The sequence below is a fragment of the Rissa tridactyla genome, chromosome 4 (assembly GCF_028500815.1).
Source record: "Rissa tridactyla isolate bRisTri1 chromosome 4, bRisTri1.patW.cur.20221130, whole genome shotgun sequence".
Classification (NCBI taxonomy): Eukaryota; Metazoa; Chordata; class Aves; order Charadriiformes; family Laridae; genus Rissa; species Rissa tridactyla.
In genome coordinates, this window is record NC_071469.1 from 59681755 (window position 1) to 59705918 (window position 24164).

The 24164-nt window shown below is 41.3% G+C and overlaps 1 protein-coding gene across 1 annotated transcript in view; it reads left to right on the forward strand.

Annotated features, from left to right (window-relative positions):
• Positions 1-625: 625 nt before the first annotated feature.
• Positions 626-24164, forward strand: part of DYNC1H1 (dynein cytoplasmic 1 heavy chain 1) — a 46256-nt gene continuing 22717 nt past the window's right edge. Inside the window, exons 1-36 of the mRNA XM_054198116.1 lie at positions 626-945; positions 3601-3688; positions 4286-4459; positions 4682-4937; positions 6439-6625; positions 6815-7086; positions 7195-7422; positions 7938-9014; positions 9342-9521; positions 10136-10285; positions 10541-10687; positions 10834-10974; positions 11116-11292; positions 11405-11515; positions 11598-11717; positions 11939-12178; positions 12765-12920; positions 13288-13401; positions 14030-14140; positions 14221-14430; positions 14821-14967; positions 15190-15356; positions 16067-16240; positions 17032-17197; positions 17276-17464; positions 17549-17743; positions 18439-18721; positions 18944-19044; positions 20521-20680; positions 20969-21212; positions 21394-21577; positions 22067-22279; positions 22458-22696; positions 22807-22963; positions 23369-23596; positions 23828-24058. Coding sequence (XP_054054091.1) covers positions 675-945; positions 3601-3688; positions 4286-4459; positions 4682-4937; positions 6439-6625; positions 6815-7086; positions 7195-7422; positions 7938-9014; positions 9342-9521; positions 10136-10285; positions 10541-10687; positions 10834-10974; positions 11116-11292; positions 11405-11515; positions 11598-11717; positions 11939-12178; positions 12765-12920; positions 13288-13401; positions 14030-14140; positions 14221-14430; positions 14821-14967; positions 15190-15356; positions 16067-16240; positions 17032-17197; positions 17276-17464; positions 17549-17743; positions 18439-18721; positions 18944-19044; positions 20521-20680; positions 20969-21212; positions 21394-21577; positions 22067-22279; positions 22458-22696; positions 22807-22963; positions 23369-23596; positions 23828-24058 — 7488 coding nt within the window. The 5' untranslated portion in view covers positions 626-674. The remainder of the gene's footprint in view (positions 946-3600; positions 3689-4285; positions 4460-4681; positions 4938-6438; positions 6626-6814; positions 7087-7194; positions 7423-7937; positions 9015-9341; positions 9522-10135; positions 10286-10540; positions 10688-10833; positions 10975-11115; positions 11293-11404; positions 11516-11597; positions 11718-11938; positions 12179-12764; positions 12921-13287; positions 13402-14029; positions 14141-14220; positions 14431-14820; positions 14968-15189; positions 15357-16066; positions 16241-17031; positions 17198-17275; positions 17465-17548; positions 17744-18438; positions 18722-18943; positions 19045-20520; positions 20681-20968; positions 21213-21393; positions 21578-22066; positions 22280-22457; positions 22697-22806; positions 22964-23368; positions 23597-23827; positions 24059-24164) is intronic.

Consider the following 24164-nt stretch of genomic DNA (forward strand, 5'->3'; position numbering starts at 1 on the left):
CCCTCCTGTGTTCTCTATGTCCTGTGCTTTTGGGAAACGGTCTCATAAAGAACTAGGATTAATATTTCGGGTGCTGGATCTCTTGAAACTGTAACTAGCAGGGCTAGCTGGATGAGCTGGGCATACACAGCACCCAAGGTGCAAAAGTGTGGGGGGTTGCTCTTCACTGAAGAGAAGCCATGTCTCATCTGCCCCCGACGGTGACAAGATGGCCTGCTGCTTTCTTCATGGATAAAAAATGTCATTTGTACCACCTGCTCCTATGGCTTCTGGGTTTATTTTTCCACATGAAGTAGGCATTTTCTTCTTCTTTGGACAAACAAGCACCGGGCTGCTTTATCTTCCAGGCAGCGGGCCGGCAGCAGAACACACCTCACCCGGGCCGTGCTGCCGGGGAGCTGAGGGCCGCGGGGGATGGGGTGGGCTATTCCCTTTCCCTCGCCGCTCGCCTACCGCGCCCTCCTTCCAGAAGAAACGGCAGGCCGAGGGCGGCGGCAGCGACCGCCGGGCGCAGCCGCGGCGGGACCGGAGGCCGCCCCTGGGCCCGGCGGCGGCGGGAGGCGTGTCGGGCCGCCTTTCCCAGCCTCCCCCGCGGCGGAGCTGGGCGGGCCAGTGCCGGGGCGGCGGCTGCAGCGGGCGGAGCGCGGCTTGCCTGCCGGTGTCCCTGCCTCGGCATGTCCGACTCCGGCGGCGGTGGGGGCGGCGGCCCCGGCGGCGAGGAAGGCGGCATGGAGGTGTCGGGCTCGGCGGTGCAGAACGTGGCCGACGTGTCGGTGCTGCAGAAGCACCTGCGCAAGCTGGTGCCGCTGCTGCTGGAGGATGGCGGCGAGGCCCCGGCGGTGCTGGAGGCGGCGCTGGAGGAGAAGGGCGCCGTGGAGCATATGCGCAAATTCCTCTCCGACCCGCAGGTCCACACGGTGCTGGTGGAGCGCTCCACCCTCAAAGGTGAGGCGAGAGCCGGCCGGCCGCCGCGCTGTCAAAATGGCGGCGGCGCCTGCTTGCAGCCGCCGCCCTGCCGCGGGGTGGGAGGGGACTCGGCTCTCTCTTCTCACGGGGGCTGCGGGGACTCTCCGCCTCACGCACGGCTCCGGCCGGGGAGGCGCCGGCCCTGCCGCACTGCGGGTGCGGCCCGTCTGCGGGCGGGGGAGAGCCGCGCTGCGGCCGCGGAGCACGGTGTGAGGCTGCCGCCGGGGCCCGCCTCAGCCGACCCATCCCGCCCGGGCCGCCGGCGCCTGGCCCGATCCTCCTCCCCCGTTATTCTTTGTTCTCCGGGTCCCGAGCTGAGGGTGCTCGGCGGGCCCGGGGCCGTGGGCTGGAGGTGGGCGGTGGTGCGTCGTGTGCTGCGACCGGAGGCTGTCCGGGTCGGAAAGCGCCTCGTCAGTGGGCTGGAGGCGCTCCCTGTTGCGGCCGCCTTCCTGCTGGGGGAATGACCGCCTCCTCCTCCTCCTCGGCGAGGCGGATAACCGGCCTGAAACAGGACAGAAGTAGCCTCCCTCAAAACCCTGGAATAAAGGAAAAAAACAACCCCGAATCAGCCTGTGAAAAGCGTTATTCCGTGGTTAATAAGCGAGGCTCCCAAGTTCATAAATCAAGATGTAGACCTTGCATTGTCTTTGTTTAGTTAGCAAGGCCTGGTGGCTTTTTGAATGGTGCTCAGAAACCTCATCAAATGCTGCATTAAATACTACTGCAGCTAAGTTGACACTCTGACCTGAGAAACATCTCTGTTATTTACATGCTGCTGTTATTGACTCTGTTTATTTTGAAAGTGACTTTTTATTGTCAACAAATCTGTTGCTAAATAGCCACTTATTGTCATGAAATCCAGCCTAATAAACAATAATATAATACTGCCAGGCTTCATTAATAACACAGACTTCTATTATTAAAGAAGATCTACAGTCTGTGTATGGCTACATGCCTGCCAGTCTGAGCTTGCAGAATTTTAATGTTAAAATTCTGGATCTCTACTCCTAATGTGCTGTTGGTTCTGCCCGTGTAGATGTATATCAAATCTTAATATTCATATTGCATTATTTAACACGTCAACAGCTGCAGTGTAAGATACTGGGTATACGCCCTGCAGTTGCACACTGAGGGAAATGTGAAGAAGGTTCTTCCACTCATTGTCTATTTACTGTGAACTTAATATGTTGCTGAAAATATCCTGTCTATCTTAAGCCTGCTTCCGCTGATTATCCTCTGTTTTCCACTCCCAAAGTTTGGGACTTCTTTTTCAGCAGGGATAACAGTAGAATTTTCTAGAGGAAATCTAGAGTGGGAAAGAACAGCGATTTTTATGAATTCATGATGCAGTGTTTAACAAGATTTAAAGAAAATACATTGGATGTTAATAGGCTAGGTAGATGATTTCTAAATTTCTCTTACATCTGGCTCATGAGGTTGGTTATCCTTAGTTTGGGTTGGAAGTAATGAAAGATAGTGGTGATTAGTCAGCTCCAGGCTTGTTGCATAGATATTGTTACATATATATATGGTTAAAAACAAATTGAGACAGTAATTATGTGTTTTAGAAGCTAAATACTGATTTACTATGGGCAGAAGGCATTTCCATTGATGGCTTTTGGTTTAATAGCAGTTATCTGGGGAGAGTGGATTTTCTGATTGACAGCCAGTCTTCAAACTTAACAGATTCAGAACCTCCAGCAGCATATGGAGATGTTTTCTCTGACGCTATTAAAAAACAACATTATTATTGAAACTTGTGCATGGACTAGGTAGTATGAAGTAAATTATTGATTACAAATACAATACAATAGAAGCCATATTTCTGAGTAATGAAAGCTGCGATGTGGTATCACTAGTTATGCAGCCTGCCGGCTGCTTTCCTAGGAGTTCCTGTGGTGTCTAGTGCAGTGTTGTTTTGTGAACAGGCTTCTAGTGATCACAAATGTGACACCCTGAGGCTGTATCTCCTATGAAGGGCCAAATGAAATCGGGGCAGGACCAGAGTCTGCTGCAATGTGTCCAGGCAGAGTGTGTCCCCCAACAGGGAGTAACCTTCTGCACTGAAATCACTGCATTGCAGCATAACTGCCTGCATCCCCAGCAATTACATCATCTGTGATACACTGGCTGTATTAATGCCTGAGTACTTCCCATGGCTTGGGTTTTTGTTTTGTTGGGAGGCTTTTTTGTTCAGAGGCTTAATTTCCAAATGACTTTTAAAGAAAAAGTCCAAAAATACAATGCAACCTATAAAAGAAAAAAGCAGCTATTTAATGTTCTCACTTAAATATAGTTATCCTGGTAGCATATTTCTACAAATAAATGCACATTCTGTATTGCAGAAGATTTCTCCCTGCTTCACAAGCAGAGTGGGGGTTATAATTTGTTTGTTGTAATGTTTTCATGTTTTTTTGTAGCAACCTAAAAAAGTTAATAGGCTTGTGCTATAAAACAATGAACCCACTCTCAATTTGAGGAATATTGCAAAGCTAAATGTAATTTAAGCTGTTTTGCATAATAAGTTGGTGTAGAAATTAAAGGTTAGAAAATAGTCTGATAATAGCAGAAGATGGTTGAGAGTGGCAGATGCCTTCGAAATAAAATATTTTTTACATCGCGTATTTTTTGCAGAGGATGTGGGAGATGAAGGGGAAGAGGAAAAAGAGTTCATTTCCTACAGTATCAGCACTGACATTCATTATGGAATAAAATCAAACAGGTGAGTTAGTAAAATAGATCTTGACATTTCTACCCTATGAATGCAAAACCTGCAGAAGCAGATTTACCTACAAATTTACCTCCAGTTTACCTAGTGCTACATGCAGTGTTTTTATTCAGGTGAGGCAATAGCTTTCAAGGTGGAGGCTCTGATAAAACAAGGGTGTGTCATGAGGCTGAAAGGAATGGACTTAGGACTTGTAGCTCTGAGGTTAAAGAAACAAAGTCTTATTAATTTGGGATACGTACAAATGTAACATACACAACGTGGGTTCAGGAATCTTTGGTTATGTCTGACTCTTACATGTTTATCGCTTACCTTAATGCATATTTTACTCTGAAGCTTCATAAGATATGTGCCTCTTCAGTGTGCCCATACTGCAGAGTCCTTATTGATAGCTAAGTTTGGCTGATTATTGAAGTATAAAGATGTTTTTATTGGAAGACTTGTGTTCGAGTCGCTCAGAAGAAAGGTTATAAAGTATGATGATGCAGTTTAGCATTTGACTCCTTTGACTGAAACTTGGAGTCAGATTAAAGCTATTCTATCACTTAAGTTTCAAATGTTTAGTTGGTAACTCTCTTCTCTGTTCTGCAGCCTGGCATTCATTAAGCGTACACCAGTGATTGATGCCGACAAACCAGTGTCTTCTCAACTCAGAGTGCTCACTCTCAGTGAAGATTCTCCATATGAAACATTACACTCTTTCATTAGCAATGCTGTTGCTCCCTTTTTCAAGTCCTATATCAGAGAATCTGGCAAAGCAGACAGGTAATTCAGTATAAATATTGCACTTCTCTGCTGATGAATTAAAGTAGGTGTTTAATGAAAAAAAATAACTGACTGTTCAAGACAAGTTATGTGAAATTGTTGAAGCACACAGCTGTGCATGATGTTGTTGCTGATTCTGGGGAAGTAGTTCAGATGGCTTAAATGTGTTGTGTTATGGTTCTTGTTTTGGCTTCTTATACGGAAACATCTGTGCTTTTTCAGGGATGGAGATAAAATGGCTCCTTCAGTTGAGAAAAAAATTGCAGAACTTGAAATGGGCCTCTTGCATCTGCAGCAGAATATTGAAATTCCAGAGATTAGTCTGCCAATTCATGCAACCATCACTAATGTTGCCAAGCAGTGTTATGAACGTGGAGAAAAGCCAAAGGTTACAGATTTTGGTGAGAAGGCTGAGGATCCCTTATTCCTCAATCAACTACAATCTGGAGTCAACCGCTGGATTAGAGAGATACAAAAGGTAAAAAAAAAAACCCCAAGTACTAGACTATGTGGTGAGAACTTCGTGTAGTACTGTGTATCTTCTTCACAGTTTAACTGGTGTTCTGGTTTGAGGTAAAACAGAACCAATTTTCTGATTTGTAATTTTACTTTTTATCTGGGCCTCTTCTAACTGACTAAAGTCTGAAATTAACAGCATATTGTTCAGAAACTGTTCACTCTCAGAGTGATAAGACCTGATTATACCAAGGAACGGTATGCACAGAGGCTCTTGCTTATACTTATTGCTATAACAACCAAGGTCAGATAACTTCGCTGTTTGCCCCGTTAGAGCGTCGGAAGCAGAGAAGCGTAGAGGGGTCCCACCTGCAGGGAGGAGCAGACGGGACAGGTGACCCAAAACTGACCAACAGGGTATTCCATCCCATATGCATCATGCTCAGTATAAAAGCTGAAGGATCAAGGGGGCAAGGCTGCTCTGGCTCACTTTTTTCTTCAATGGACAATGTCTGAGGAGGACCCTGTCTGTTCGTCTGCCTTTGATCCCGATCTGAGCATTTATTATTTACTATTTTCTTATTTATTATTATTTTCATTAAATTAGTTTAGTTCTTTTTCTGAACTCATAAATCTTCTTATCTCTTCCTCTCCTCTCTGAAGCGGGGGGTAGTGGTGGTGCATCTGTCATTCTGATTGGCCAACCCGGCCAAAACCATGACAACTGGTAAAATACTGCTCCATGGAGGATACTCTGAAGATCTGAGACTAGTTTTCTGAGTCACCAGAGACTGTAGTCTAAACTAGACTAAGTCTAATTCTAGACTAGACTAAGCCTAGTCTAAATTTAGAGCCTAGTCTAAATTGTTCTGCAAGTAGCTGAGAGCACGACTATTTTATTTCTGTTGTAATAGACTCAAGTAACTGGCATGACCTTGTGAATTTTTACAGCAGATGGAGAGAAACAGGTCTTGTTTTGTTGTTTTGTTGTTTCCCCAGGTGCATCCACAACCACTTCAGAACAGTTGCTCCAATCCTATCTTTTAATCTCTTGTACTGTTCCTTTTCAAATGAATTCTGCTGTTCTTTTGCTGTCACTCAGAAGTAGCATTTCAGATACTACTGTGGCTTTTTTTCCTCCATGGGCATAGTAACCACTTATTGCTCATGAGAGACCAGCGCCTTTTCTTACTCCAGAGTAGAAAACATTTATTTTCTTGCTAGGCTTATCTGTCATTAACCAGAATACAGACAATGATCAGGAAAGTGGACAGGTGACCTTTTTAGGCTATGCTGAAGACATGACATGACGGTCCTAAAACTGATCTGGAATTAAACCTTTACTCCTGTTGCGTTGCAGTTGCTACACTTCTCACAGAATGAGTGCCAAAACTGTCATGTTGGATTATTAAAACCTAGTGGATGTTATGTGTTTCAATTATATTTAGTAATAGAGCAAGTTCTTACAGTTGAAGCATGTAAATTAATGCTTTTCTCCCTCCCTTCTCTTTATTACTTTTAAGGTGACCAAACTAGATCGAGATCCTGCGTCAGGCACTGCATTACAGGAGATAAGCTTCTGGTTAAATTTGGAACGGGCTCTGTATCGCATTCAGGAAAAACGTGAAAGTCCAGAAGTTCTTCTGACTCTGGATATTCTAAAGCATGGCAAACGTTTTCATGCCACTGTCAGCTTCGATACAGACACAGGTAAAATATCTGTTCAATAAATTTTTTCCTAAATGTCCTATGGAATTTAGACTGTTATGAGACTTGAATATTGTGGTACAGAAAACAATGCTGTCTTGAGTAACCATGGTCTAGTTAAAGCTACTGTCTTATACAGATTTGATTAATGAAATGAAAAGCTACATTCAAAATCTCTTCTATTACATGTAGGTCTAAAACAGGCTCTGGAAACTGTGAATGACTATAACCCACTGATGAAAGACTTTCCACTGAATGACTTGCTGTCTGCTACTGAGCTGGACAAAATAAGGCAGGCCCTTGTTGCAATATTTACCCATCTGAGAAAAATCAGAAACACAAAATACCCAATCCAAAGGGCATTGCGTTTAGTGGAGGCTATTTCAAGAGATCTGAGCTCTCAGTTGCTTAAAGTGTTGGGAACCAGAAAACTAATGCATGTTGCCTATGAAGAATTTGAAAAGGTACGTTCATGGTTTTGTGGTGCTGGCAGCTGTATTTTGACATTGAATAGTGACTTTAAGAAAGCATTTCATTTGGGAGCTAAAGTTCCTATTCTGAAACTTCTTCAGGTGATGGTCGCATGCTTTGAAGTTTTCCAAACCTGGGACGATGAATATGAGAAGCTACAAGTTCTGCTGAGAGATATTGTGAAAAGAAAAAGGGAAGAGAACCTGAAGATGGTGTGGCGTATCAATCCTGCTCATAGGAAACTCCAAGGCCGTCTTGATCAAATGAGGAAATTCAGGCGTCAGCATGAACAACTGCGGGCAGTTATTGTGAGAGTCTTGCGACCTCAGGTAATCTTCTTGGTTGTTATCAGACAGAAAATCTGTGCAGCTTTTTCAAGAGTGTTCAACTTCAGGAGTGTTCACTGTTGCTTTAAAAAGTTACCAACACAAAACTAATGTAACATTCTGTTTCACTATCTGCTCCCAAAACCAGCCTAGTTTTGAACCCTTGCTAATAGGCTTAGCTTTAAATCTGACGTACTTCATGTACTACATGACCGTGCTTGTGTTAATAGACACAGCAACTCCAGACTTAACATAGAGGAGATTAATAAGTGTGTAAATACTTGAGCTTGGCTAAACCACCAGGGAAAATGCGATTATGCTGCACAGTAGTGGAAGTTTGTAAAGTAACTGTTGCCCCATTCCTAGTAGAACTTTAATCTGAAACATGATTGAAAGATTGTTAAGGGTTGGGTACTAATTTGTAGGGTTTTTGCAATGCTTGTTAGAACAGATTGTGCTTAGCTATTTGTAGGTAAATTTTGAAGCATCCAACTCGCTAAACTGTGATTTTAATGCAGGTAACTGCTGTTGCCCAGCAAAATCAAGGAGAGGTACCTGAACCACAGGATATGAAAGTAGCAGAAGTCCTTTTTGATGCTGCAGATGCTAATGCGATTGAAGAAGTCAATCTTGCTTATGAGAATGTTAAGGAAGTAGATGGGTTAGATGTTTCCAAAGAAGGTACAGAAGCCTGGGAGGCAGCAATGAAACGATATGATGAAAGAATTGATAGAGTTGAAACAAGAATAACTGCCCGTTTGAGAGACCAGCTTGGTACAGCAAAGAATGCCAATGAAATGTTCAGAATCTTCTCTCGGTTTAATGCCTTGTTTGTCAGACCTCACATTCGCGGTGCCATTCGTGAATATCAAACACAATTGATCCAGCGCGTAAAAGATGATATTGAATCTCTTCATGACAAATTTAAAGTACAATACCCACAGAGTCAAGCTTGTAAAATGAGTCATGTTCGTGACTTGCCTCCTGTATCTGGGTCCATAATTTGGGCAAAACAGATTGACAGGCAGCTCACTGCTTACATGAAGCGTGTTGAGGATGTCCTTGGCAAAGGTTGGGAGAACCATGTAGAAGGACAGAAGCTAAAGCAGGATGGAGATAGCTTCCGCATGAAGCTCAACACTCAGGAGATCTTTGATGACTGGGCAAGAAAAGTTCAGCAACGCAATCTTGGTGTGTCTGGTCGTATTTTCACTATTGAAAGCACTCGTGTTAGAGGTCGAACTGGAAACGTCCTGAAACTGAAAGTCAACTTCCTCCCAGAAATAATTACACTTTCAAAAGAAGTCCGAAACCTGAAGTGGCTTGGTTTCCGTGTTCCACTAGCAATTGTCAACAAAGCTCACCAAGCAAACCAGCTCTATCCATTTGCTATTTCTCTCATTGAAAGTGTCCGTACCTATGAACGAACATGTGAGAAAGTAGAAGAGCGTAATACTATCTCACTTCTGGTTGCTGGCTTGAAGAAAGAGGTGCAGGCTTTGATTGCAGAAGGAATTGCACTTGTGTGGGAATCGTACAAACTTGATCCATATGTACAGCGCTTAGCTGAGACTGTCTTCAGTTTCCAGGAAAAGGTTTGTTTTATCTTTCAAATTCTGCAAAATTTTTACATTTATACTTCAGTAGTGTGTGGTTAGCCAAAAGTGGAATTGGTTAGCTGATTTTATAGACATATAGATATATACATATATAAAATATACAGAATATCCAATTCTGTAGCCCTTCAGTTAAGTAGCTGATTGAGTTGTCACAAATGGGCAAGCTGAATGGATCTTTTAGTACTACTTAAAAGTGCTTGCTGCATCCAAATAAAGAGAAATGACTAACCATTACTGCATAGTTATTGTTGCCTCTATCTAACCTGTCAAACTAAACGTCCTGTTTTTCCTAAACCATTTTAGGTGGATGACCTGCTCATTATTGAAGAGAAAATAGACCTGGAAGTGAGGTCTTTGGAAACATGCATGTATGATCACAAGACTTTCTCCGAAATCTTGAACAGGGTTCAGAAAGCTGTGGATGACTTAAATCTTCATTCATATTCAAATTTGCCAATCTGGGTCAATAAGTTGGATATGGAGGTAGGTTTGAGATCAAGGAGTTGTATATATTTAGAGGAAACATTTTAATTGGGTGCAAAATGCTTTTTGATTGTACTCTTTGTAGTCACCCAAGGAAAATTCTGTCTCTCCATTCTCTGAAAATTCCAATGTGTTTTCAGTATGCAAAAAAAATCAAGACCTGTTTCATTTTAGATGTTGACTTTGGGGATCAATTAATTCAAGGGGAGTTTTGTCCCTTGAAGAAAAAAAGTTTGGTATAGCTTGACTGCCTAGAAGGTGCTGGGGAGTGAGGTAGATAAAAGGTGGTGGAAATTTGCTATGCCAGTGGCAAAGGCTCATTGCCTTCATATTGTTCGGCTCTGCCTGTTGGGTTAACTTTCAGGTTATTGGACACTAGGCCAACTTCAAAGTAGTTAAAATCGTTTAATTCCATTAAAGTCCATGAGGACAGCTTTGAATTGATATTCAGTGAAAATTTATCAAAACTCTTAAACCTTTTTAATGACTTAGTAAAGTGAACACTTGGTTTTTTGAGGTGTCATAGTGTACCTGGTGTCAGAGTATATCGATAGCAGGGAACTTTATGCAGTGAATATGCAGCTTTTTCCTCCAATGTGTCTTATTTTCTTTAGATTGAAAGAATTCTGGGTGTTCGTTTGCAAGCTGGACTGAGGGCCTGGACCCAAGTTCTTCTTGGACAAGCAGATGACAAAGCAGAAGTTGACATGGATACAGATGCTCCTCAAGTGAGCCATAAGCCCGGTGGTGAACCCAAGATCAAAGTAAGTTTTTGTGTGGAGTGTTTTTGTGTTGTTTTTTTTTTCCTTATTGTCAATTACTTAATGCAAGAATTGTATCTGAGCCTTATATAGGAGATAAGTATTTCTTCTGCATGTGGTTTTGCAGGAATACTTGCCTCCTCCCAGTGAGGTGCGAGTTGATTTTTAAACAGTGTGTGCTACTTTTTGAAGTCCAAAATTCTTGTCTACGTGTAGTAGCATCTGCCAGTAAAACTGAGTGTGTTAATGTTTCTGCAGAACATTGTACATGAACTAAGAATAACCAACCAGGTGATATACTTGAATCCACCGATTGAAGAGTGTAGATACAAACTTTATCAAGAAATGTTTTCTTGGAAGATGGTAATCCTGTCGCTACCAAGAATCCAAAGTCAGAGGTATCAGGTATGTGTAATGAAGCTGTATCTAAGTCTGAGCAATTATTTTCACTTTTTAGTTCGTTGTGCTCAATATCTTGGTGTGTTGCTCTAGGGCTGAAACTGGGTGCCCTAGAAATTCATGTATATTGCATGTATAATTGTGGTTCTTAGGTTGGAGTGCATTATGAGCTGTCTGAGGAAGAGAAATTCTATCGTAATGCATTGACAAGGATGCCTGATGGCCCCGCAGCTCTGGAGGAGTCGTACTCTGCTGTCATGGGAATTGTGACTGAAGTGGAGCAGTATGTCAAGGTAAGAGGCTGACACCGTATAATACTACAGCTAAAATGAACATGGAGTTTTTTCTTAGTTGTCCTGGGGGCTGGGGGGACATGCGTCTTTTGGAATATACTGGAGAAGTTCTGAACATTGTTTGTGAAATATCTCAATTAGGTTTGGCTGCAGTACCAGTGTCTGTGGGATATGCAGGCTGAAAACATATACAACCGTCTTGGAGAAGACCTGAATAAGTGGCAAGCCCTTTTAGTTCAGATAAGAAAGGCGAGAGGAACATTTGACAATGCAGAAACCAGAAAGGAATTTGGACCTGTTGTCATAGACTATGGCAAGGTAAGAAATTGTAATTATTGTTTGTGATAAACGCATTAAACTTCAGAATGGGTGTATAACAGAAAATAGCAAGGCTGACAAATTACTGTTATCTAACTTTATTCAATTGTAGGTACAATCAAAGGTGAACTTAAAGTATGACTCCTGGCACAAGGAAGTGCTCAGCAAATTTGGCCAAATGCTTGGTCAGAATATGACAGAGTTTCATTCACAAATTTCTAAGGTAAGACAAGTCCAAATTCCAGTTTTTCACTTTCAGATCAGCTGTTCTAGACTTCTAAAACACTGTTTTGTGCCCCAAACAGTCCCGTCAAGAACTGGAGCAGCATTCAGTGGACACTGCTAGCACATCAGATGCAGTGACGTTCATCACATATGTGCAGTCCTTGAAACGTAAAATCAAGCAGTTTGAAAAGCAAGTTGAGGTATGTTGTCCTGCTAATTATTATTACTTTAGGAAATGTCAGGCTTAGCTCTTAAGGTGCAGCTTCATGATATTCAAGTTCTCTTGAGAACAGACTTGAACTTCATATCCTGAGGAATCCTGTGAACTCTATAGTGAGCGCTTGTTAAAATATGTTGAATATTTAGTCTTGCGACTTAAGTTAGTTTTGTCTTTTTAACTTAGAACCACTGTCTCTTGTAGCTTTATCGCAATGGTCAGCGCTTGCTTGAGAAACAAAGGTTCCAGTTTCCATCCTCTTGGCTGTACATTGACAACATTGAAGGAGAATGGGGTGCTTTTAATGACATCATGCGTAGAAAGGATTCTGCCATTCAACAACAAGTAGCAAATTTGCAGATGAAGATAGTTCAAGAGGACCGTGCAGTGGAGAGCCGAACAACTGACTTGCTAACAGACTGGGAGAAAACAAAGCCTGTGACAGTAAGTAGTGATGATTAATACTTGTTCAGCAAATAAGGTAGATTCTCTGCATTCAATAAGAAGTAGGCAGCTTTCAATAAGAAGTAGGCAGTTTATGTTTTTTTGCAGTTTTTCATTTTAGATGATGATAACAGTCTTTTTGAAGGTTCTATAATAACTTGCCAATGTGTTGGGTTTGCGGGGGGAGGTGAGGGTGGTAGCACAGGGACACTTACCCGTACAACGTAGGCCTCTGTTAGGTGCAAAAAGCAAGATGACTTTAGTTACTAACAAAGCTTTGGCTGAAAGAAGGGGTATGTCAGAAGCATGAGAGGCATGCGTGTAGGAGGATTCAGGAGCAAGCTGCTTTTTTCCCTTTTTTTTTTTTTTTTTTTTTTTTTGCCTAAAGTGCCATTTAGTAAAGCGAAAAACTGCATGTAGAAGTGGGATAAGACTTATTCTGGATTAGCATGTAGCCTTACTGTCAGCAAACCAGAAATGGAAAAATAATAAGACAAGCCAACATTTAGTATTTTGTCCTTGATTTTAACTTTGCATCAACTTAATTGTAGGATTTTTGGATTAACATATCCCATGCAAATTTTAGGGAAACCTGCGTCCAGAAGAAGCTCTTCAAGCTCTTACTATTTATGAAGGAAAATTCGGTAGGCTGAAGGATGATCGTGAGAAGTGTGCGAAGGCCAAGGAAGCTCTGGAGCTAACAGATACAGGACTGCTCAGTGGCAGTGAAGAGCGTGTCCAGGTACAACCTGCTCACACAACTTTTTGTCAGTTTATGATAGTGTTTCAGTTCCATCTCTCTCTCTCCCTCAAGAGAGTGACCTGTAGCCTGGGATGTACTAGTATCAAGACACAATCTCCACACTTGTTCAGTTCTAGCCTTAAGAGATTATCTCTTCTGTGACCGTCTTATTCTTGTGAAGCTGTTGTGTGACCTGAGATGCAAAAAGCTCGTCTGGGTCACTTGCTATTATTGCAGTTCTATTGAATTGGCAACAACTCAAAAGAAGGTTTTTGACATGTTAAAAGTATTCTGTTTAACTCCCCCATGCTGATGACTTTGAAGAATCGGGAAAAACTGCTGATGTTTGATACATTCTTTACGATAGGTAGCCCTTGAAGAGTTGCAGGATCTCAAAGGCGTCTGGTCTGAACTCTCTAAGGTCTGGGAACAGATTGATCAAATGAAAGAACAACCCTGGGTTTCAGTACAACCTCGCAAGGTACTTCACTTCTGTATACATAAGCAATGTAACTACCGCGAGTACATGCAAACTATGTATTAAACCTCTTGAGATAGATATGCTCAATTGTCATGTTCCATATCATTTTCAGTGTTTAGGTACCTTTTTTTAGTATCTTGTGTGCATGTTTCTTCTCATGCTAAGCTAAAAAAAATTCACAGGGTTTCTCAGAACTTAAGTAATGTTGCAGTGGAATTATGCAATTCCAACAGTTTTGAAATTGAGATTGGACTGCGTCTACAGAGAAGAAACTGCGCAGTTTTTAAATAGGCTGTTTGACCTCGTTAGGGAAACTTCATTATATGGTTGGATGAGCAGCATCAGTTTAGTTCAATGCTCAGGAGGTAGAGAGCAGTAGGAACACTAAGCCATAAACTGCCTGTGACGATACTATGTCATAAACCTTAATCAGACCAATAAAATTACTTTCCCAGCTATAGTGTAGCCACATCTTATGCAGATATGTAGAACACTAAAAGACCTGTACTGTCGATAACGTGGCATCAGTGAGAGGTTTCTGTAAAAATATATAGACAACTTTAAACTTGTACAACTATGGGCACAGCACTTGCAGAGAAAGATTTCATTGCTTTTATGTTATTGACAGCTTCGACAAAACTTAGATGGTCTGCTGAACCAACTGAAAAACTTCCCCGCTCGCTTGCGACAGTATGCCTCCTATGAGTATGTTCAGAGACTTCTGAAGGGCTACATGAAGGTAAGTTATACTCATTTCTAAAATGCATGTATTTTGTAGTTGAAGTTCAAGGATATAACTCACTTTCTTGTCTTCTGTAGATAAACATGTTAGTTATTGAACTGAAATCCGAGGCACTTAAAGATCGTCACTGGAAACAGCTGATGAAGAGACTTCATGTTAACTGGGTTGTCTCAGAATTGACCCTGGGTCAGATCTGGGATGTCGATTTACAGAGAAATGAAGCAATTGTCAAAGATGTACTGCTTGTGGCTCAGGGAGAGATGGCGTTGGAAGAGTTCTTGAAACAGGCTAGTATCAGCTCCTGTATGTATGCACGTAATAGAAAATCAAAGTCTGCTGTTGGGTGGCTGACACTTTTGTAGTAAACCTGTCAATCTAAGCTGTTGATACAAGTGCGGAGACTCCATGGAACACAATTTAAAGATATGTGAGCCTCCTCTGATGAAACTTGCATTTTTTGGGAAAAGCAGTCCTTAGTAATGACTGCAAAGACCCCACCTTGTTTAAGTTTTTCCTAACGGCATTATATTCTCAATATTTTTAACAAAAGCTTGAGCATAAACCCAGAATCCTTGGGGAAAAAAAAGTAAAAACTCATTACTGTAATATACTTCTAGTTTGTAACTGTGTTGGGGCAGAAATTATTGATGTCATATCTTAAACATTCTTTTCTTCAGATAAGAGAAGTGTGGAACACTTATGAACTGGACTTGGTCAATTACCAGAACAAATGTCGTTTGATTCGCGGATGGGATGACCTTTTCAACAAAGTAAAAGAGCACATCAACAGTGTGTCAGCTATGAAGCTGTCGCCATACTACAAGGTAAAATGGAGCACAAAGCTAAAGAATCTTCATTTAAATCTGCCTTCCCCTCTTGTTTAGTTTATATATTTGTCAGCAGGGACTATATTAATTGTTTAAGTTGACAGAAAATTATTTGCATATGCATACTTTTTAACTCTCAAACAACTGTTTCCACTAATAATTATTAGCAGTCAAACTCCTGATATTAAAATGAATATTAATGCAGCCTTTAAACTTTAGGTGTTTGAGGAAGATGCCCTTAGCTGGGAAGATAAGCTGAACCGTATCATGGCACTCTTTGATGTCTGGATAGATGTCCAAAGGCGATGGGTCTACCTGGAGGGTATTTTTACTGGTAGCGCAGACATCAAGCACTTGCTGCCTGTGGAGACCCAGCGGTTCCAGAGGTAACTTTTTTAATTGCTTTGTTCTTTTCTTGCCTCCCTTGGGGCACAATGTGGACAGGCCTGCAACTTAATGACTTCAGCATAGCATTAGTTGAAATACTAACTGTATTCTTATCTGGTCCAGATGGATTACAGCTCTGCTGTAGACATAAATTCATAAAGAAAAATACGGCAAGAGGTGCATGTAGACAACTATGACAGAAAAAGGTTTATTATGAATAGGCTGATGTACAATTTGTAGAAGATGACTGGGATTCATGTGGTTTTTTTCTTGCTAGTTCCAGTCAGCTACCTCAAGGGTTTTTCTGGCATTGTGGCTGCAACAAGGAGGCTGATTTCTGTCACCATAGCCTTTAGTCTCACCCTTCAAATGTCATTTTCTTCCTCTGCTTTAAGTTAATTTGGTCATCCTTGTTCATTCCACACAATTCCAGTCAGATCAAAGAATCAGATTTATGCATCTCTTCAGGAAATGAAGAAAAGTAGACCTTCAGCAGTGGAATTGATAGACTGAACGTTGCTAAGACGTTAGATTTTGTTGTTGTGGACTTGAGGTAGATGAAGAGCTATTTTGGGAATTTAGCCTTGTGTTCCCTCGGGCAGCCGCTACAGTTGGAGAGGTAGTGGTCATTTAGAGACAAATAACTTTGGTGTTATGCGGGCCTGTGGTTACTGAGTTTGCACTGATGTACTGTGTTACTTACTTGCAGCATCAGCACTGAATTTTTGGCACTCATGAAGAAGGTGTCCAAATCTCCACTTGTGATGGATGTTCTGAACATTCAAGGTGTGCAGAGGTCATTAGAGAGACTGGCAGACTTGCTTGGGAAGATACAGAAGGCACTGGGAGAATACTTGGAAAGGGAGAGGTCCTCTTTCCCTCGGTAAGAAGTTGACTTTGGTTGACTCTTCAAGTAAAGTGATTAAGTGTTTCTGTGCAGGAATTGGTGTACTGTTCCGTAATGCCTTTTAATGTATTGTGTATATGTAATATGTTGTGACCATTTAAATTTGTGTTGTCTGAATACAGAATTCAGTTACAGTTACTTCTCAGGAAGTGGGACTAAAACTTCCCATACTTGCTCATATGTGGATGGTTGTAGGATTTAGATATTGCTTAAGGAACCATTGCAGCTGATTTCTGTAAACTTACAGTTTCTATTTTGAATGGCTTAATTCTAGCATTTGATTGAAGGACAGTGTCTAAATTGTCACAGTTCAGTATTTAAGTCATTGGTGCTGGCTTACCTGTAGTCCTCAGCTAGTTTGTCACTTAGCATGAGATGGTAAGGGTGAGGGAGTTACTGAGTGTGGGTTTGCCCTGCCTAATAGACTTAATTCAGTCCCAAGCTCAACTGTGGGTATTTCAGGGATGGACAGGTAAAGAAAATGATCCATGGTATGGAGCATGTACACTTTTGTATGGCACAGACCAAATGAATCATAGAATGCCAGGTTGGACGGGACCTCAAGAATCATCTGGTCCAACCTTTCTGAGCTGAGACTAATCTTAGAACTGAAGTATAACTTCTAGCAAATTTACAGTTCACGCGCTCTTGCAGTGTTAGGGAAATGAGTGCTAATTACTCCCCTATGGTGGCCCTCTATGGAGCATAAATAAGTTAAAAGTGATTGTTGGAGTTCTGCTGTAGATCTAATTTTATTTAATTATTAGGTTTTATTTTGTTGGTGATGAAGACTTGCTTGAAATCATTGGAAACAGCAAAAATGTTGCTAAGCTGCAGAAACACTTCAAGAAGATGTTTGCTGGAGTTTCTAGCATTATTCTCAATGAAGACAATTCTGTCGTTCTTGGGATATCCTCACGTGAAGGAGAGGAGGTATAGCTGCAGTGTTTCTCTTTAAATAAAATTCTGAAAATAAGTGAACATGGGCTGACTTAAACCTAATTCTTGCAGGTGCTGTTCAAAACACCTGTCTCCATCACAGAACATCCCAAGATCAATGAGTGGCTCACTCTTGTTGAGAAAGAAATGAGAGTGACCCTTGCTAAATTGCTTGCAGAATCTGTTACTGAAGTAGAAATCTTTGGAAAAGCAACTTCAATTGACCCAGCAGTCTACATCTCTTGGATTGACAAATACCAGGTATCAATATGGAACACTTAAGTATGCTGCATCTTGGTTACTTCAGTGAGGGAAACTGTCTGATGAGGATTTTTTGTTACACAGGCTCAGCTTGTTGTCCTGTCAGCCCAGATTGCATGGTCTGAGAATGTCGAGTCGGCCCTCAATGGTGTGGGTGGAGCTGGAGACAACAGTCCTCTCCACTCTGTGCTAGCTAATGTTGAGGTCACACTCAATGTCCTGGCAGACTCTGTGCTGATGGAGCAGCCGCCTCTTCGCAGAAGGAAACTGGAGCACTTGGTGAGTAAAAACCGCCTTTCCTCTTCTGGGCTCTCAGGTCAGGATATTTGAAAGTTTAAAGAAAAGATTAATTAGTCTAAGACTTGTTTTTCCTCTAGGAAAAGGTTTCATGCAATTTAAGCAACTACATGGAGCCCTGATCCTATAGGTGGTGGTAGTTTTTCCGCTCTAGTCAGCTTAATGCATGATAGCTTATTATAGACTAGCTCACTGAATTGATCTTCAGACTAGCTCTTCCAAATATGGAAGTTACTGATTTCTTCATTCAAACATAAAATACCTCATTAAGCTGCTTTATTATTGTAATTATTATATGCTTTTGTTTGTAGATAAGGATTGAGGGGGGGGAGGAAGATAAAATCATCCTGGGTTATTTCTGTAGATTTTTAAAGGGAAATACCTGGTCAGTTTGAGGAGTACTCGTCTTCATAGTTTCTGGCAAGTAAAATATCTAGTTCAGTAGTATAACGGACCACAGTGCTTTGCTGAAAGCTAGGGAAGTCCTTAACAAGAGCAGTCAACATTGTTAGTTTTGTCTTTCTTTGTCGCAACAGATTTTAAGGCAGAGACTGTTGGTAGGTCACAGTTCTTAAGTGATGGCAATTTACTATGCTAATCTGAGAAACTGTAGGATTCCTGGCTTTATTAGCAATGGCTTGTATTGCTGTGGTCTGAAGAGTTACTTCATTCTCTAGATCACCGAGTTGGTGCACCAGAGAGATGTTACAAGATCACTGATCAAAAGCAAGATCGACAACTCCAAATCCTTTGAGTGGCTCAGCCAAATGCGGTTCTACTTTGACCCAAAACAAACAGATGTGCTGCAACAGCTCTCCATTCAGATGGCAAATGCCAAATTCAACTATGGTTTTGAGTACCTTGGTGTTCAGGATAAGCTCGTACAGACTCCTCTTACTGACCGCTGCTACCTGACAATGACACAAGCCCTGGAGGCAAGACTTGGAGGATCACCATTTGGTAAGTTTGTACTGAAGTACAATAAAAACTTGAGACAAGTATATAAACTCTTGTCCTCTCTAATATATAGCTTTAATGTAAAGAAGTAGAACACTTATAACTAAGATACTGAAGAACGAAACAGTCTTTTGGGGAAGCTGTAACAGTTTTAGGTTGGCGGATTACATAAGTAGGCAGTGGTACTTCAAATACTAAAACATGTCTATCCTACTTTGAAAACAGGTCCTGCAGGTACTGGCAAAACAGAATCTGTTAAGGCTCTTGGACATCAGCTTGGCCGCTTTGTGTTGGTTTTCAACTGCGATGAAACATTTGACTTCCAGGTAAGCTGTTTGATTTTAAAAATGTAATCTCTACTAACAAGTAATAGGAATCTCTTCAGAACTGTGGAACAGCCAGTGGTGTTTATTTTCAAGATTATCGTCTTAACTGAGCCAGTATCTGTGCATCCTGTAGATGCTCTGCAACAAAAGAATGCCTAAAGCAGAAGTGGGGCTGTGGGAGATGTTCTGGTTTTTTAGAATGGGTAGTTCTGTAGCAGCAAATGGAGGGAAAAGGAAGTATGGGGCAGAGCTTCAGACTGGTTTTAAGAAAGTAACAAACTGTTTAGTTAATAATAGTGGTTAAACAGAGAATAGATGAGAGTGTGAGACTGCCAAGGTACTATTACCAGATTACCCTTTGTGACATAACTGTGGAGTTTGCCTCAGCATGTGAAAGATTCTTCAAAACTAAGAAAATTTACCCAGATATTTCAAAACTAATGACATCTTCAAACTAAGAACCAGATGAAATGCCTCTGTAAACTGTAACACACCAAACGTCTTAAAATGAAAACTTCAATCAGGTGTATATATAAAAAAATTACAAAACATGGACAAGGAATCACGATACTTCATAGACTCTGCCAGGTTGCCAATCTGTTTGCGTTTGTTTTTTTTCTGTACAGCTGTATTTCAGTCAGACTAGCGGGTCCATTTAGTCAGCATTTGGCTTGTAGTGGTGACTGTAAGAAAACACCTAGGGAGTAGTAAGATCACAGATAGTGTGTGCTACTCCTTCCTTGCCCCCGGTCCCCTTCCTGCCTCTGACAGTTGTGAGGATCAGGAAGTCCCAGGCTGAAATGGGTTACTCTGTTCGTGCTCCAGTTACTCATTTTTCCCCTTCGATCCACATGCACACTTGCTTCTATAGCATTCTTGACCAAAGAGTTCCATTGCATTACTATGCACTTTATGAAGGAGAACCTTCTGTTGTCTTTTTTAGTAATTCCTTAGTTCTTGCACTGGAAGAGACACTTAACAGTTGATTCCTATTCGTCCTAAACCAGTGGCTTTTAGACCTCCATCGTATTCCCTCGTGTTGCCTTTTGCAGAATCCTGCCTTAAAGGCTGTTGTTTAGGTGGAAGCCTTATCATACTCCGGCCAACCAATTTGCTTTTCTGTAATGGTTTGTAATTATAGTATCCTTGTGATGAAGGACAACAACTGCATCTGGTATTAATGGATTCAGCAAACAAAACATTTGCAGTGCACTTATCTTGACTGTTTTGTGAACACACTGCAGTACAGTATGTAGTAATAGGAAGCCATGGTCATCATCTTTGATTCTGTGAAGCAGAAAGTCAGTTAGAACCCTTTTATATCTCTTACAGTACTACAAAGATGGTAAGCTACTTATAAACACAGCTTCTTCCTGCCTTGGATGCATTGTATAAAGTGCTCTTCTCTGCTCCCTTTGCCTATGCATAGGCAAGAATGATCATGCAACTTCAGTGAATTTTCCCCTCTACGTGCAGGCAATGGGACGCATCTTTGTGGGACTTTGCCAAGTGGGTGCATGGGGCTGTTTTGATGAGTTCAACAGACTGGAGGAGCGTATGCTCTCTGCCGTTTCACAGCAAGTTCAGTGTATCCAGGAAGCCTTGCGGGAGCATTCCAACCCCAACTATGACAAGAGTACGTAATTGTTCATTCCTAATAGAGTTGTACAGTATCTTTAATGTCCTTCATGCTGTTTTGTTGCTGAGTTACATTTCTCCCAAACAATCCAAGGATGAAGCCACTTCCTATCAAAATTTAAAAATTTGAAGTAACTTTCAGCTGGTAGAAATCAGTATTTGAGTTGCAGTACTAGAGGGCCTGTTGTCCATTACTGTAGGAGACTAAAATAGAATAAAATATGACTTCTGTTCTCAGGGTGACTGATCACTGACTCAGGTGTAACTAAATGTACTCTCTTTTCAGCTGCAACACCAATTACTTGTGAGCTGCTGAACAAACAAGTCAAAGTGAGCCCTGACATGGCTATCTTCATCACCATGAATCCTGGCTATGCAGGCAGATCAAATCTGCCTGACAATTTGAAGAAGTTGTTCCGTAGCTTGGCAATGACAAAACCAGACCGTCAGTTGATTGCCCAGGTCATGTTGTACTCCCAAGGTTTCCGTACAGCTGAAGTGCTTGCCAATAAGATAGTACCATTCTTCAAGTGAGTAACAAGTTTGGTTCCTATCAGTAAAAATAGACCTTATTGTTTAAAGCTGTAATGTTCTTTGCAACTCACTAAGCATATTGTGCAGCAGTCCGTACAAGGAAACAATGACAGTTACTGAGCGTTGTGTTGGTCCCTGTTGAGAATCAGATTGTATTTTGTCTCTTTTGCTTCTTAGGCTTTGTGATGAACAGCTGTCCTCCCAAAGTCACTATGATTTTGGCTTGAGAGCACTGAAGAGTGTACTGGTTAGTGCAGGTAATGTGAAGAGGGAGAGGATTCAGAAGATAAAGCGGGAGAAAGAAGAGCGTGGTGAAGTTGTAGATGAGGGAGAAATTGCTGAGAACTTACCAGAACAAGAGGTAATGTGTGTGTGAACTCTTTACTTCTGTGATGAAGTACAGGATACACACTAAACAAAGGAAATAACCTTGCAGTGTTTCCCATTTAGTGCTAAGCCATGCAAGCAAAGTAAAGTTGGTTACAAAAGGTGATTATTTAATAGTTTAGAAGCACCAAGTTAAACGTGTTTTAGGCGTCCCTGAATCATAGTGAAAGACTTGTTTTTATGAAGTGGTGCATTCATAACGCTTATTGCTGCTCAGTTCCTCAGCAGTTAATACCAAAAGCATAGTGAAGAGGCATGAGAAACTGCAGTTGTATAAACTGAAACTCAATAGGAATTTATTGTGTAGTTTCAAAGTTGAAACGCCATTAGTGGTTGCTTTTACCAAAACCGCCCTGGTCTGGTGCTTTATCAATAAAGTATTTAGTGAAGTACTCCTTGTCAAACACATTCGGTAAAGCAAACTTAACAAAAAATCTTAACCAAAATGTGACTCTCTCTGCAGATCCTGATCCAAAGTGTATGTGAAACTATGGTACCAAAACTGGTTGCAGAAGACATTCCATTGCTGTTCAGTCTCCTTTCGGATGTGTTCCCTGGAGTACAGTATCATCGTGGGGAGATGACAGCATTGCGAGAGGAACTGAAGAAAGTGTGTCAGGAAATGTACCTTACCTATGGTGATGGAGAAGAAGTTGGTGGCATGTGGGTTGAAAAGGTAAAATACAAAACTGAAAATGTGGAATTAAAGTTTATGTATAAGACTAAACTACTTCTTTTCTTGTGAAAGGTGGAAAGCTTTTTCCTTTTTCATTGTCTTAAGCAAGCAATATATAGAAGCTTAGATTGACTGCTGAAGTTAAGACTTAATTGGTACGTAATTTCTTCTGTCACAGGTTCTTCAGCTGTATCAGATTACACAGATAAATCATGGATTGATGATGGTCGGTCCCTCTGGAAGTGGAAAGAGCATGGCTTGGAGAGTACTTCTGAAAGCCCTCGAACGGCTGGAGGGTGTGGAAGGTGTTGCTCATATTATAGATCCAAAAGCAATCAGCAAAGATCATCTCTATGGTACTTTGGATCCAAACACCAGAGAATGGACAGATGGCTTGTTTACACATGTCCTGAGAAAGTGAGTCTTTAATAGCACAAATGAAAAATGGCCAATACATTTGTGCCATGGATAATCTGGCCTTACTGAGTCTTTGTTCTCTGCTGCAATAATTATTTCCTTTAATGCAGAATCATAGACAATGTGAGAGGTGAACTACAAAAACGTCAGTGGATTATCTTTGATGGTGATGTAGACCCTGAATGGGTGGAGAACTTGAACTCTGTTTTGGATGACAACAAACTACTGACTCTGCCAAACGGAGAACGTCTCAGCCTTCCACCAAATGTAATGTTACTTTTTTTACATGATGTTTATGTGCCGTCCTATAAACTTGTTGCCTTTACCTTAATGTATATTAGTGCTGTCCCTCTTTCTCATCAGAAGCAGAGTAATACTGATCTCAGGTAGTGGTTTGTGGGTATAACATTTCACGTAACATTTAACGTTATACTTACTCTGACCCTGTAAGACAAACTCTGTGTATTATATAAAAGCCTAGGGTTACAGTCAATAATGATGAACTTAACAGCAGCATTAAACTAACCTAAGGTGTTATTCATAGGCTAGATACAAATAAACTTATTTTAAAAGGTCTCTGTTTGGGGTGGGGGGCGTGTGTTTGGTTTGTTTTGCAGTTGGTTTGTTGGTTGTTTTTACTTCAAACTCTTGTTTTAAATTTCTGCTCTTTAGGTGCGTATCATGTTTGAGGTACAGGATCTGAAATATGCCACTTTGGCTACTGTGTCAAGGTGTGGCATGGTCTGGTTCAGTGAGGATGTTCTCAGTACAGACATGATATTCAATAACTTCTTGGCCAGACTAAGAAGCATTCCTCTGGATGAAGGTGAGGAAGAAGCTCAGCGAAGGCGAAAGGGCAAAGAAGATGAAGGAGAAGAAGCAGCATCCCCAATGTTGCAGGTATAACTTAGATTACCTTATGGGATAATGTAGTAAGAATGCTTGTATCACAAGAATTTATGACAGCCTGTCACAGAAAAGCTGACTTGCTGTTTACATCTTTTTTTCTTAAAAAAAAAAAAAAGAATATTAAATATGAAGCATTTCAAACCTTAAACAAAATTATTTCCTGCTGCCTGGTAATCAGATGAGAAGCAAGTGCTTTGAGCGGTGTTTTGTCTCCCCCAACAGATTCAGAGAGATGCTGCAACAATAATGCAGCCATATTTCACATCTAATGGCCTGGTAACTAAAGCACTTGAACATGCTTTCAAGTTGGAGCATATTATGGATCTCACCCGCTTGCGCTGTCTTGGTTCTCTGTTCTCCATGTTGCATCAAGCTTGCCGCAATGTAGCCCAGTACAATGCCAATCATCCAGACTTCCCAATGCAGATAGATCAACTAGAGCGTTACATCCAGGTAAATACAATATGCTGCTACATGACTGCTGTGTCTGACGTGTCAGTATAGCAGCTAGATTTGATTTGTCATTCATTAAGTCTTGTTCCATTACTCTAAAACCAAT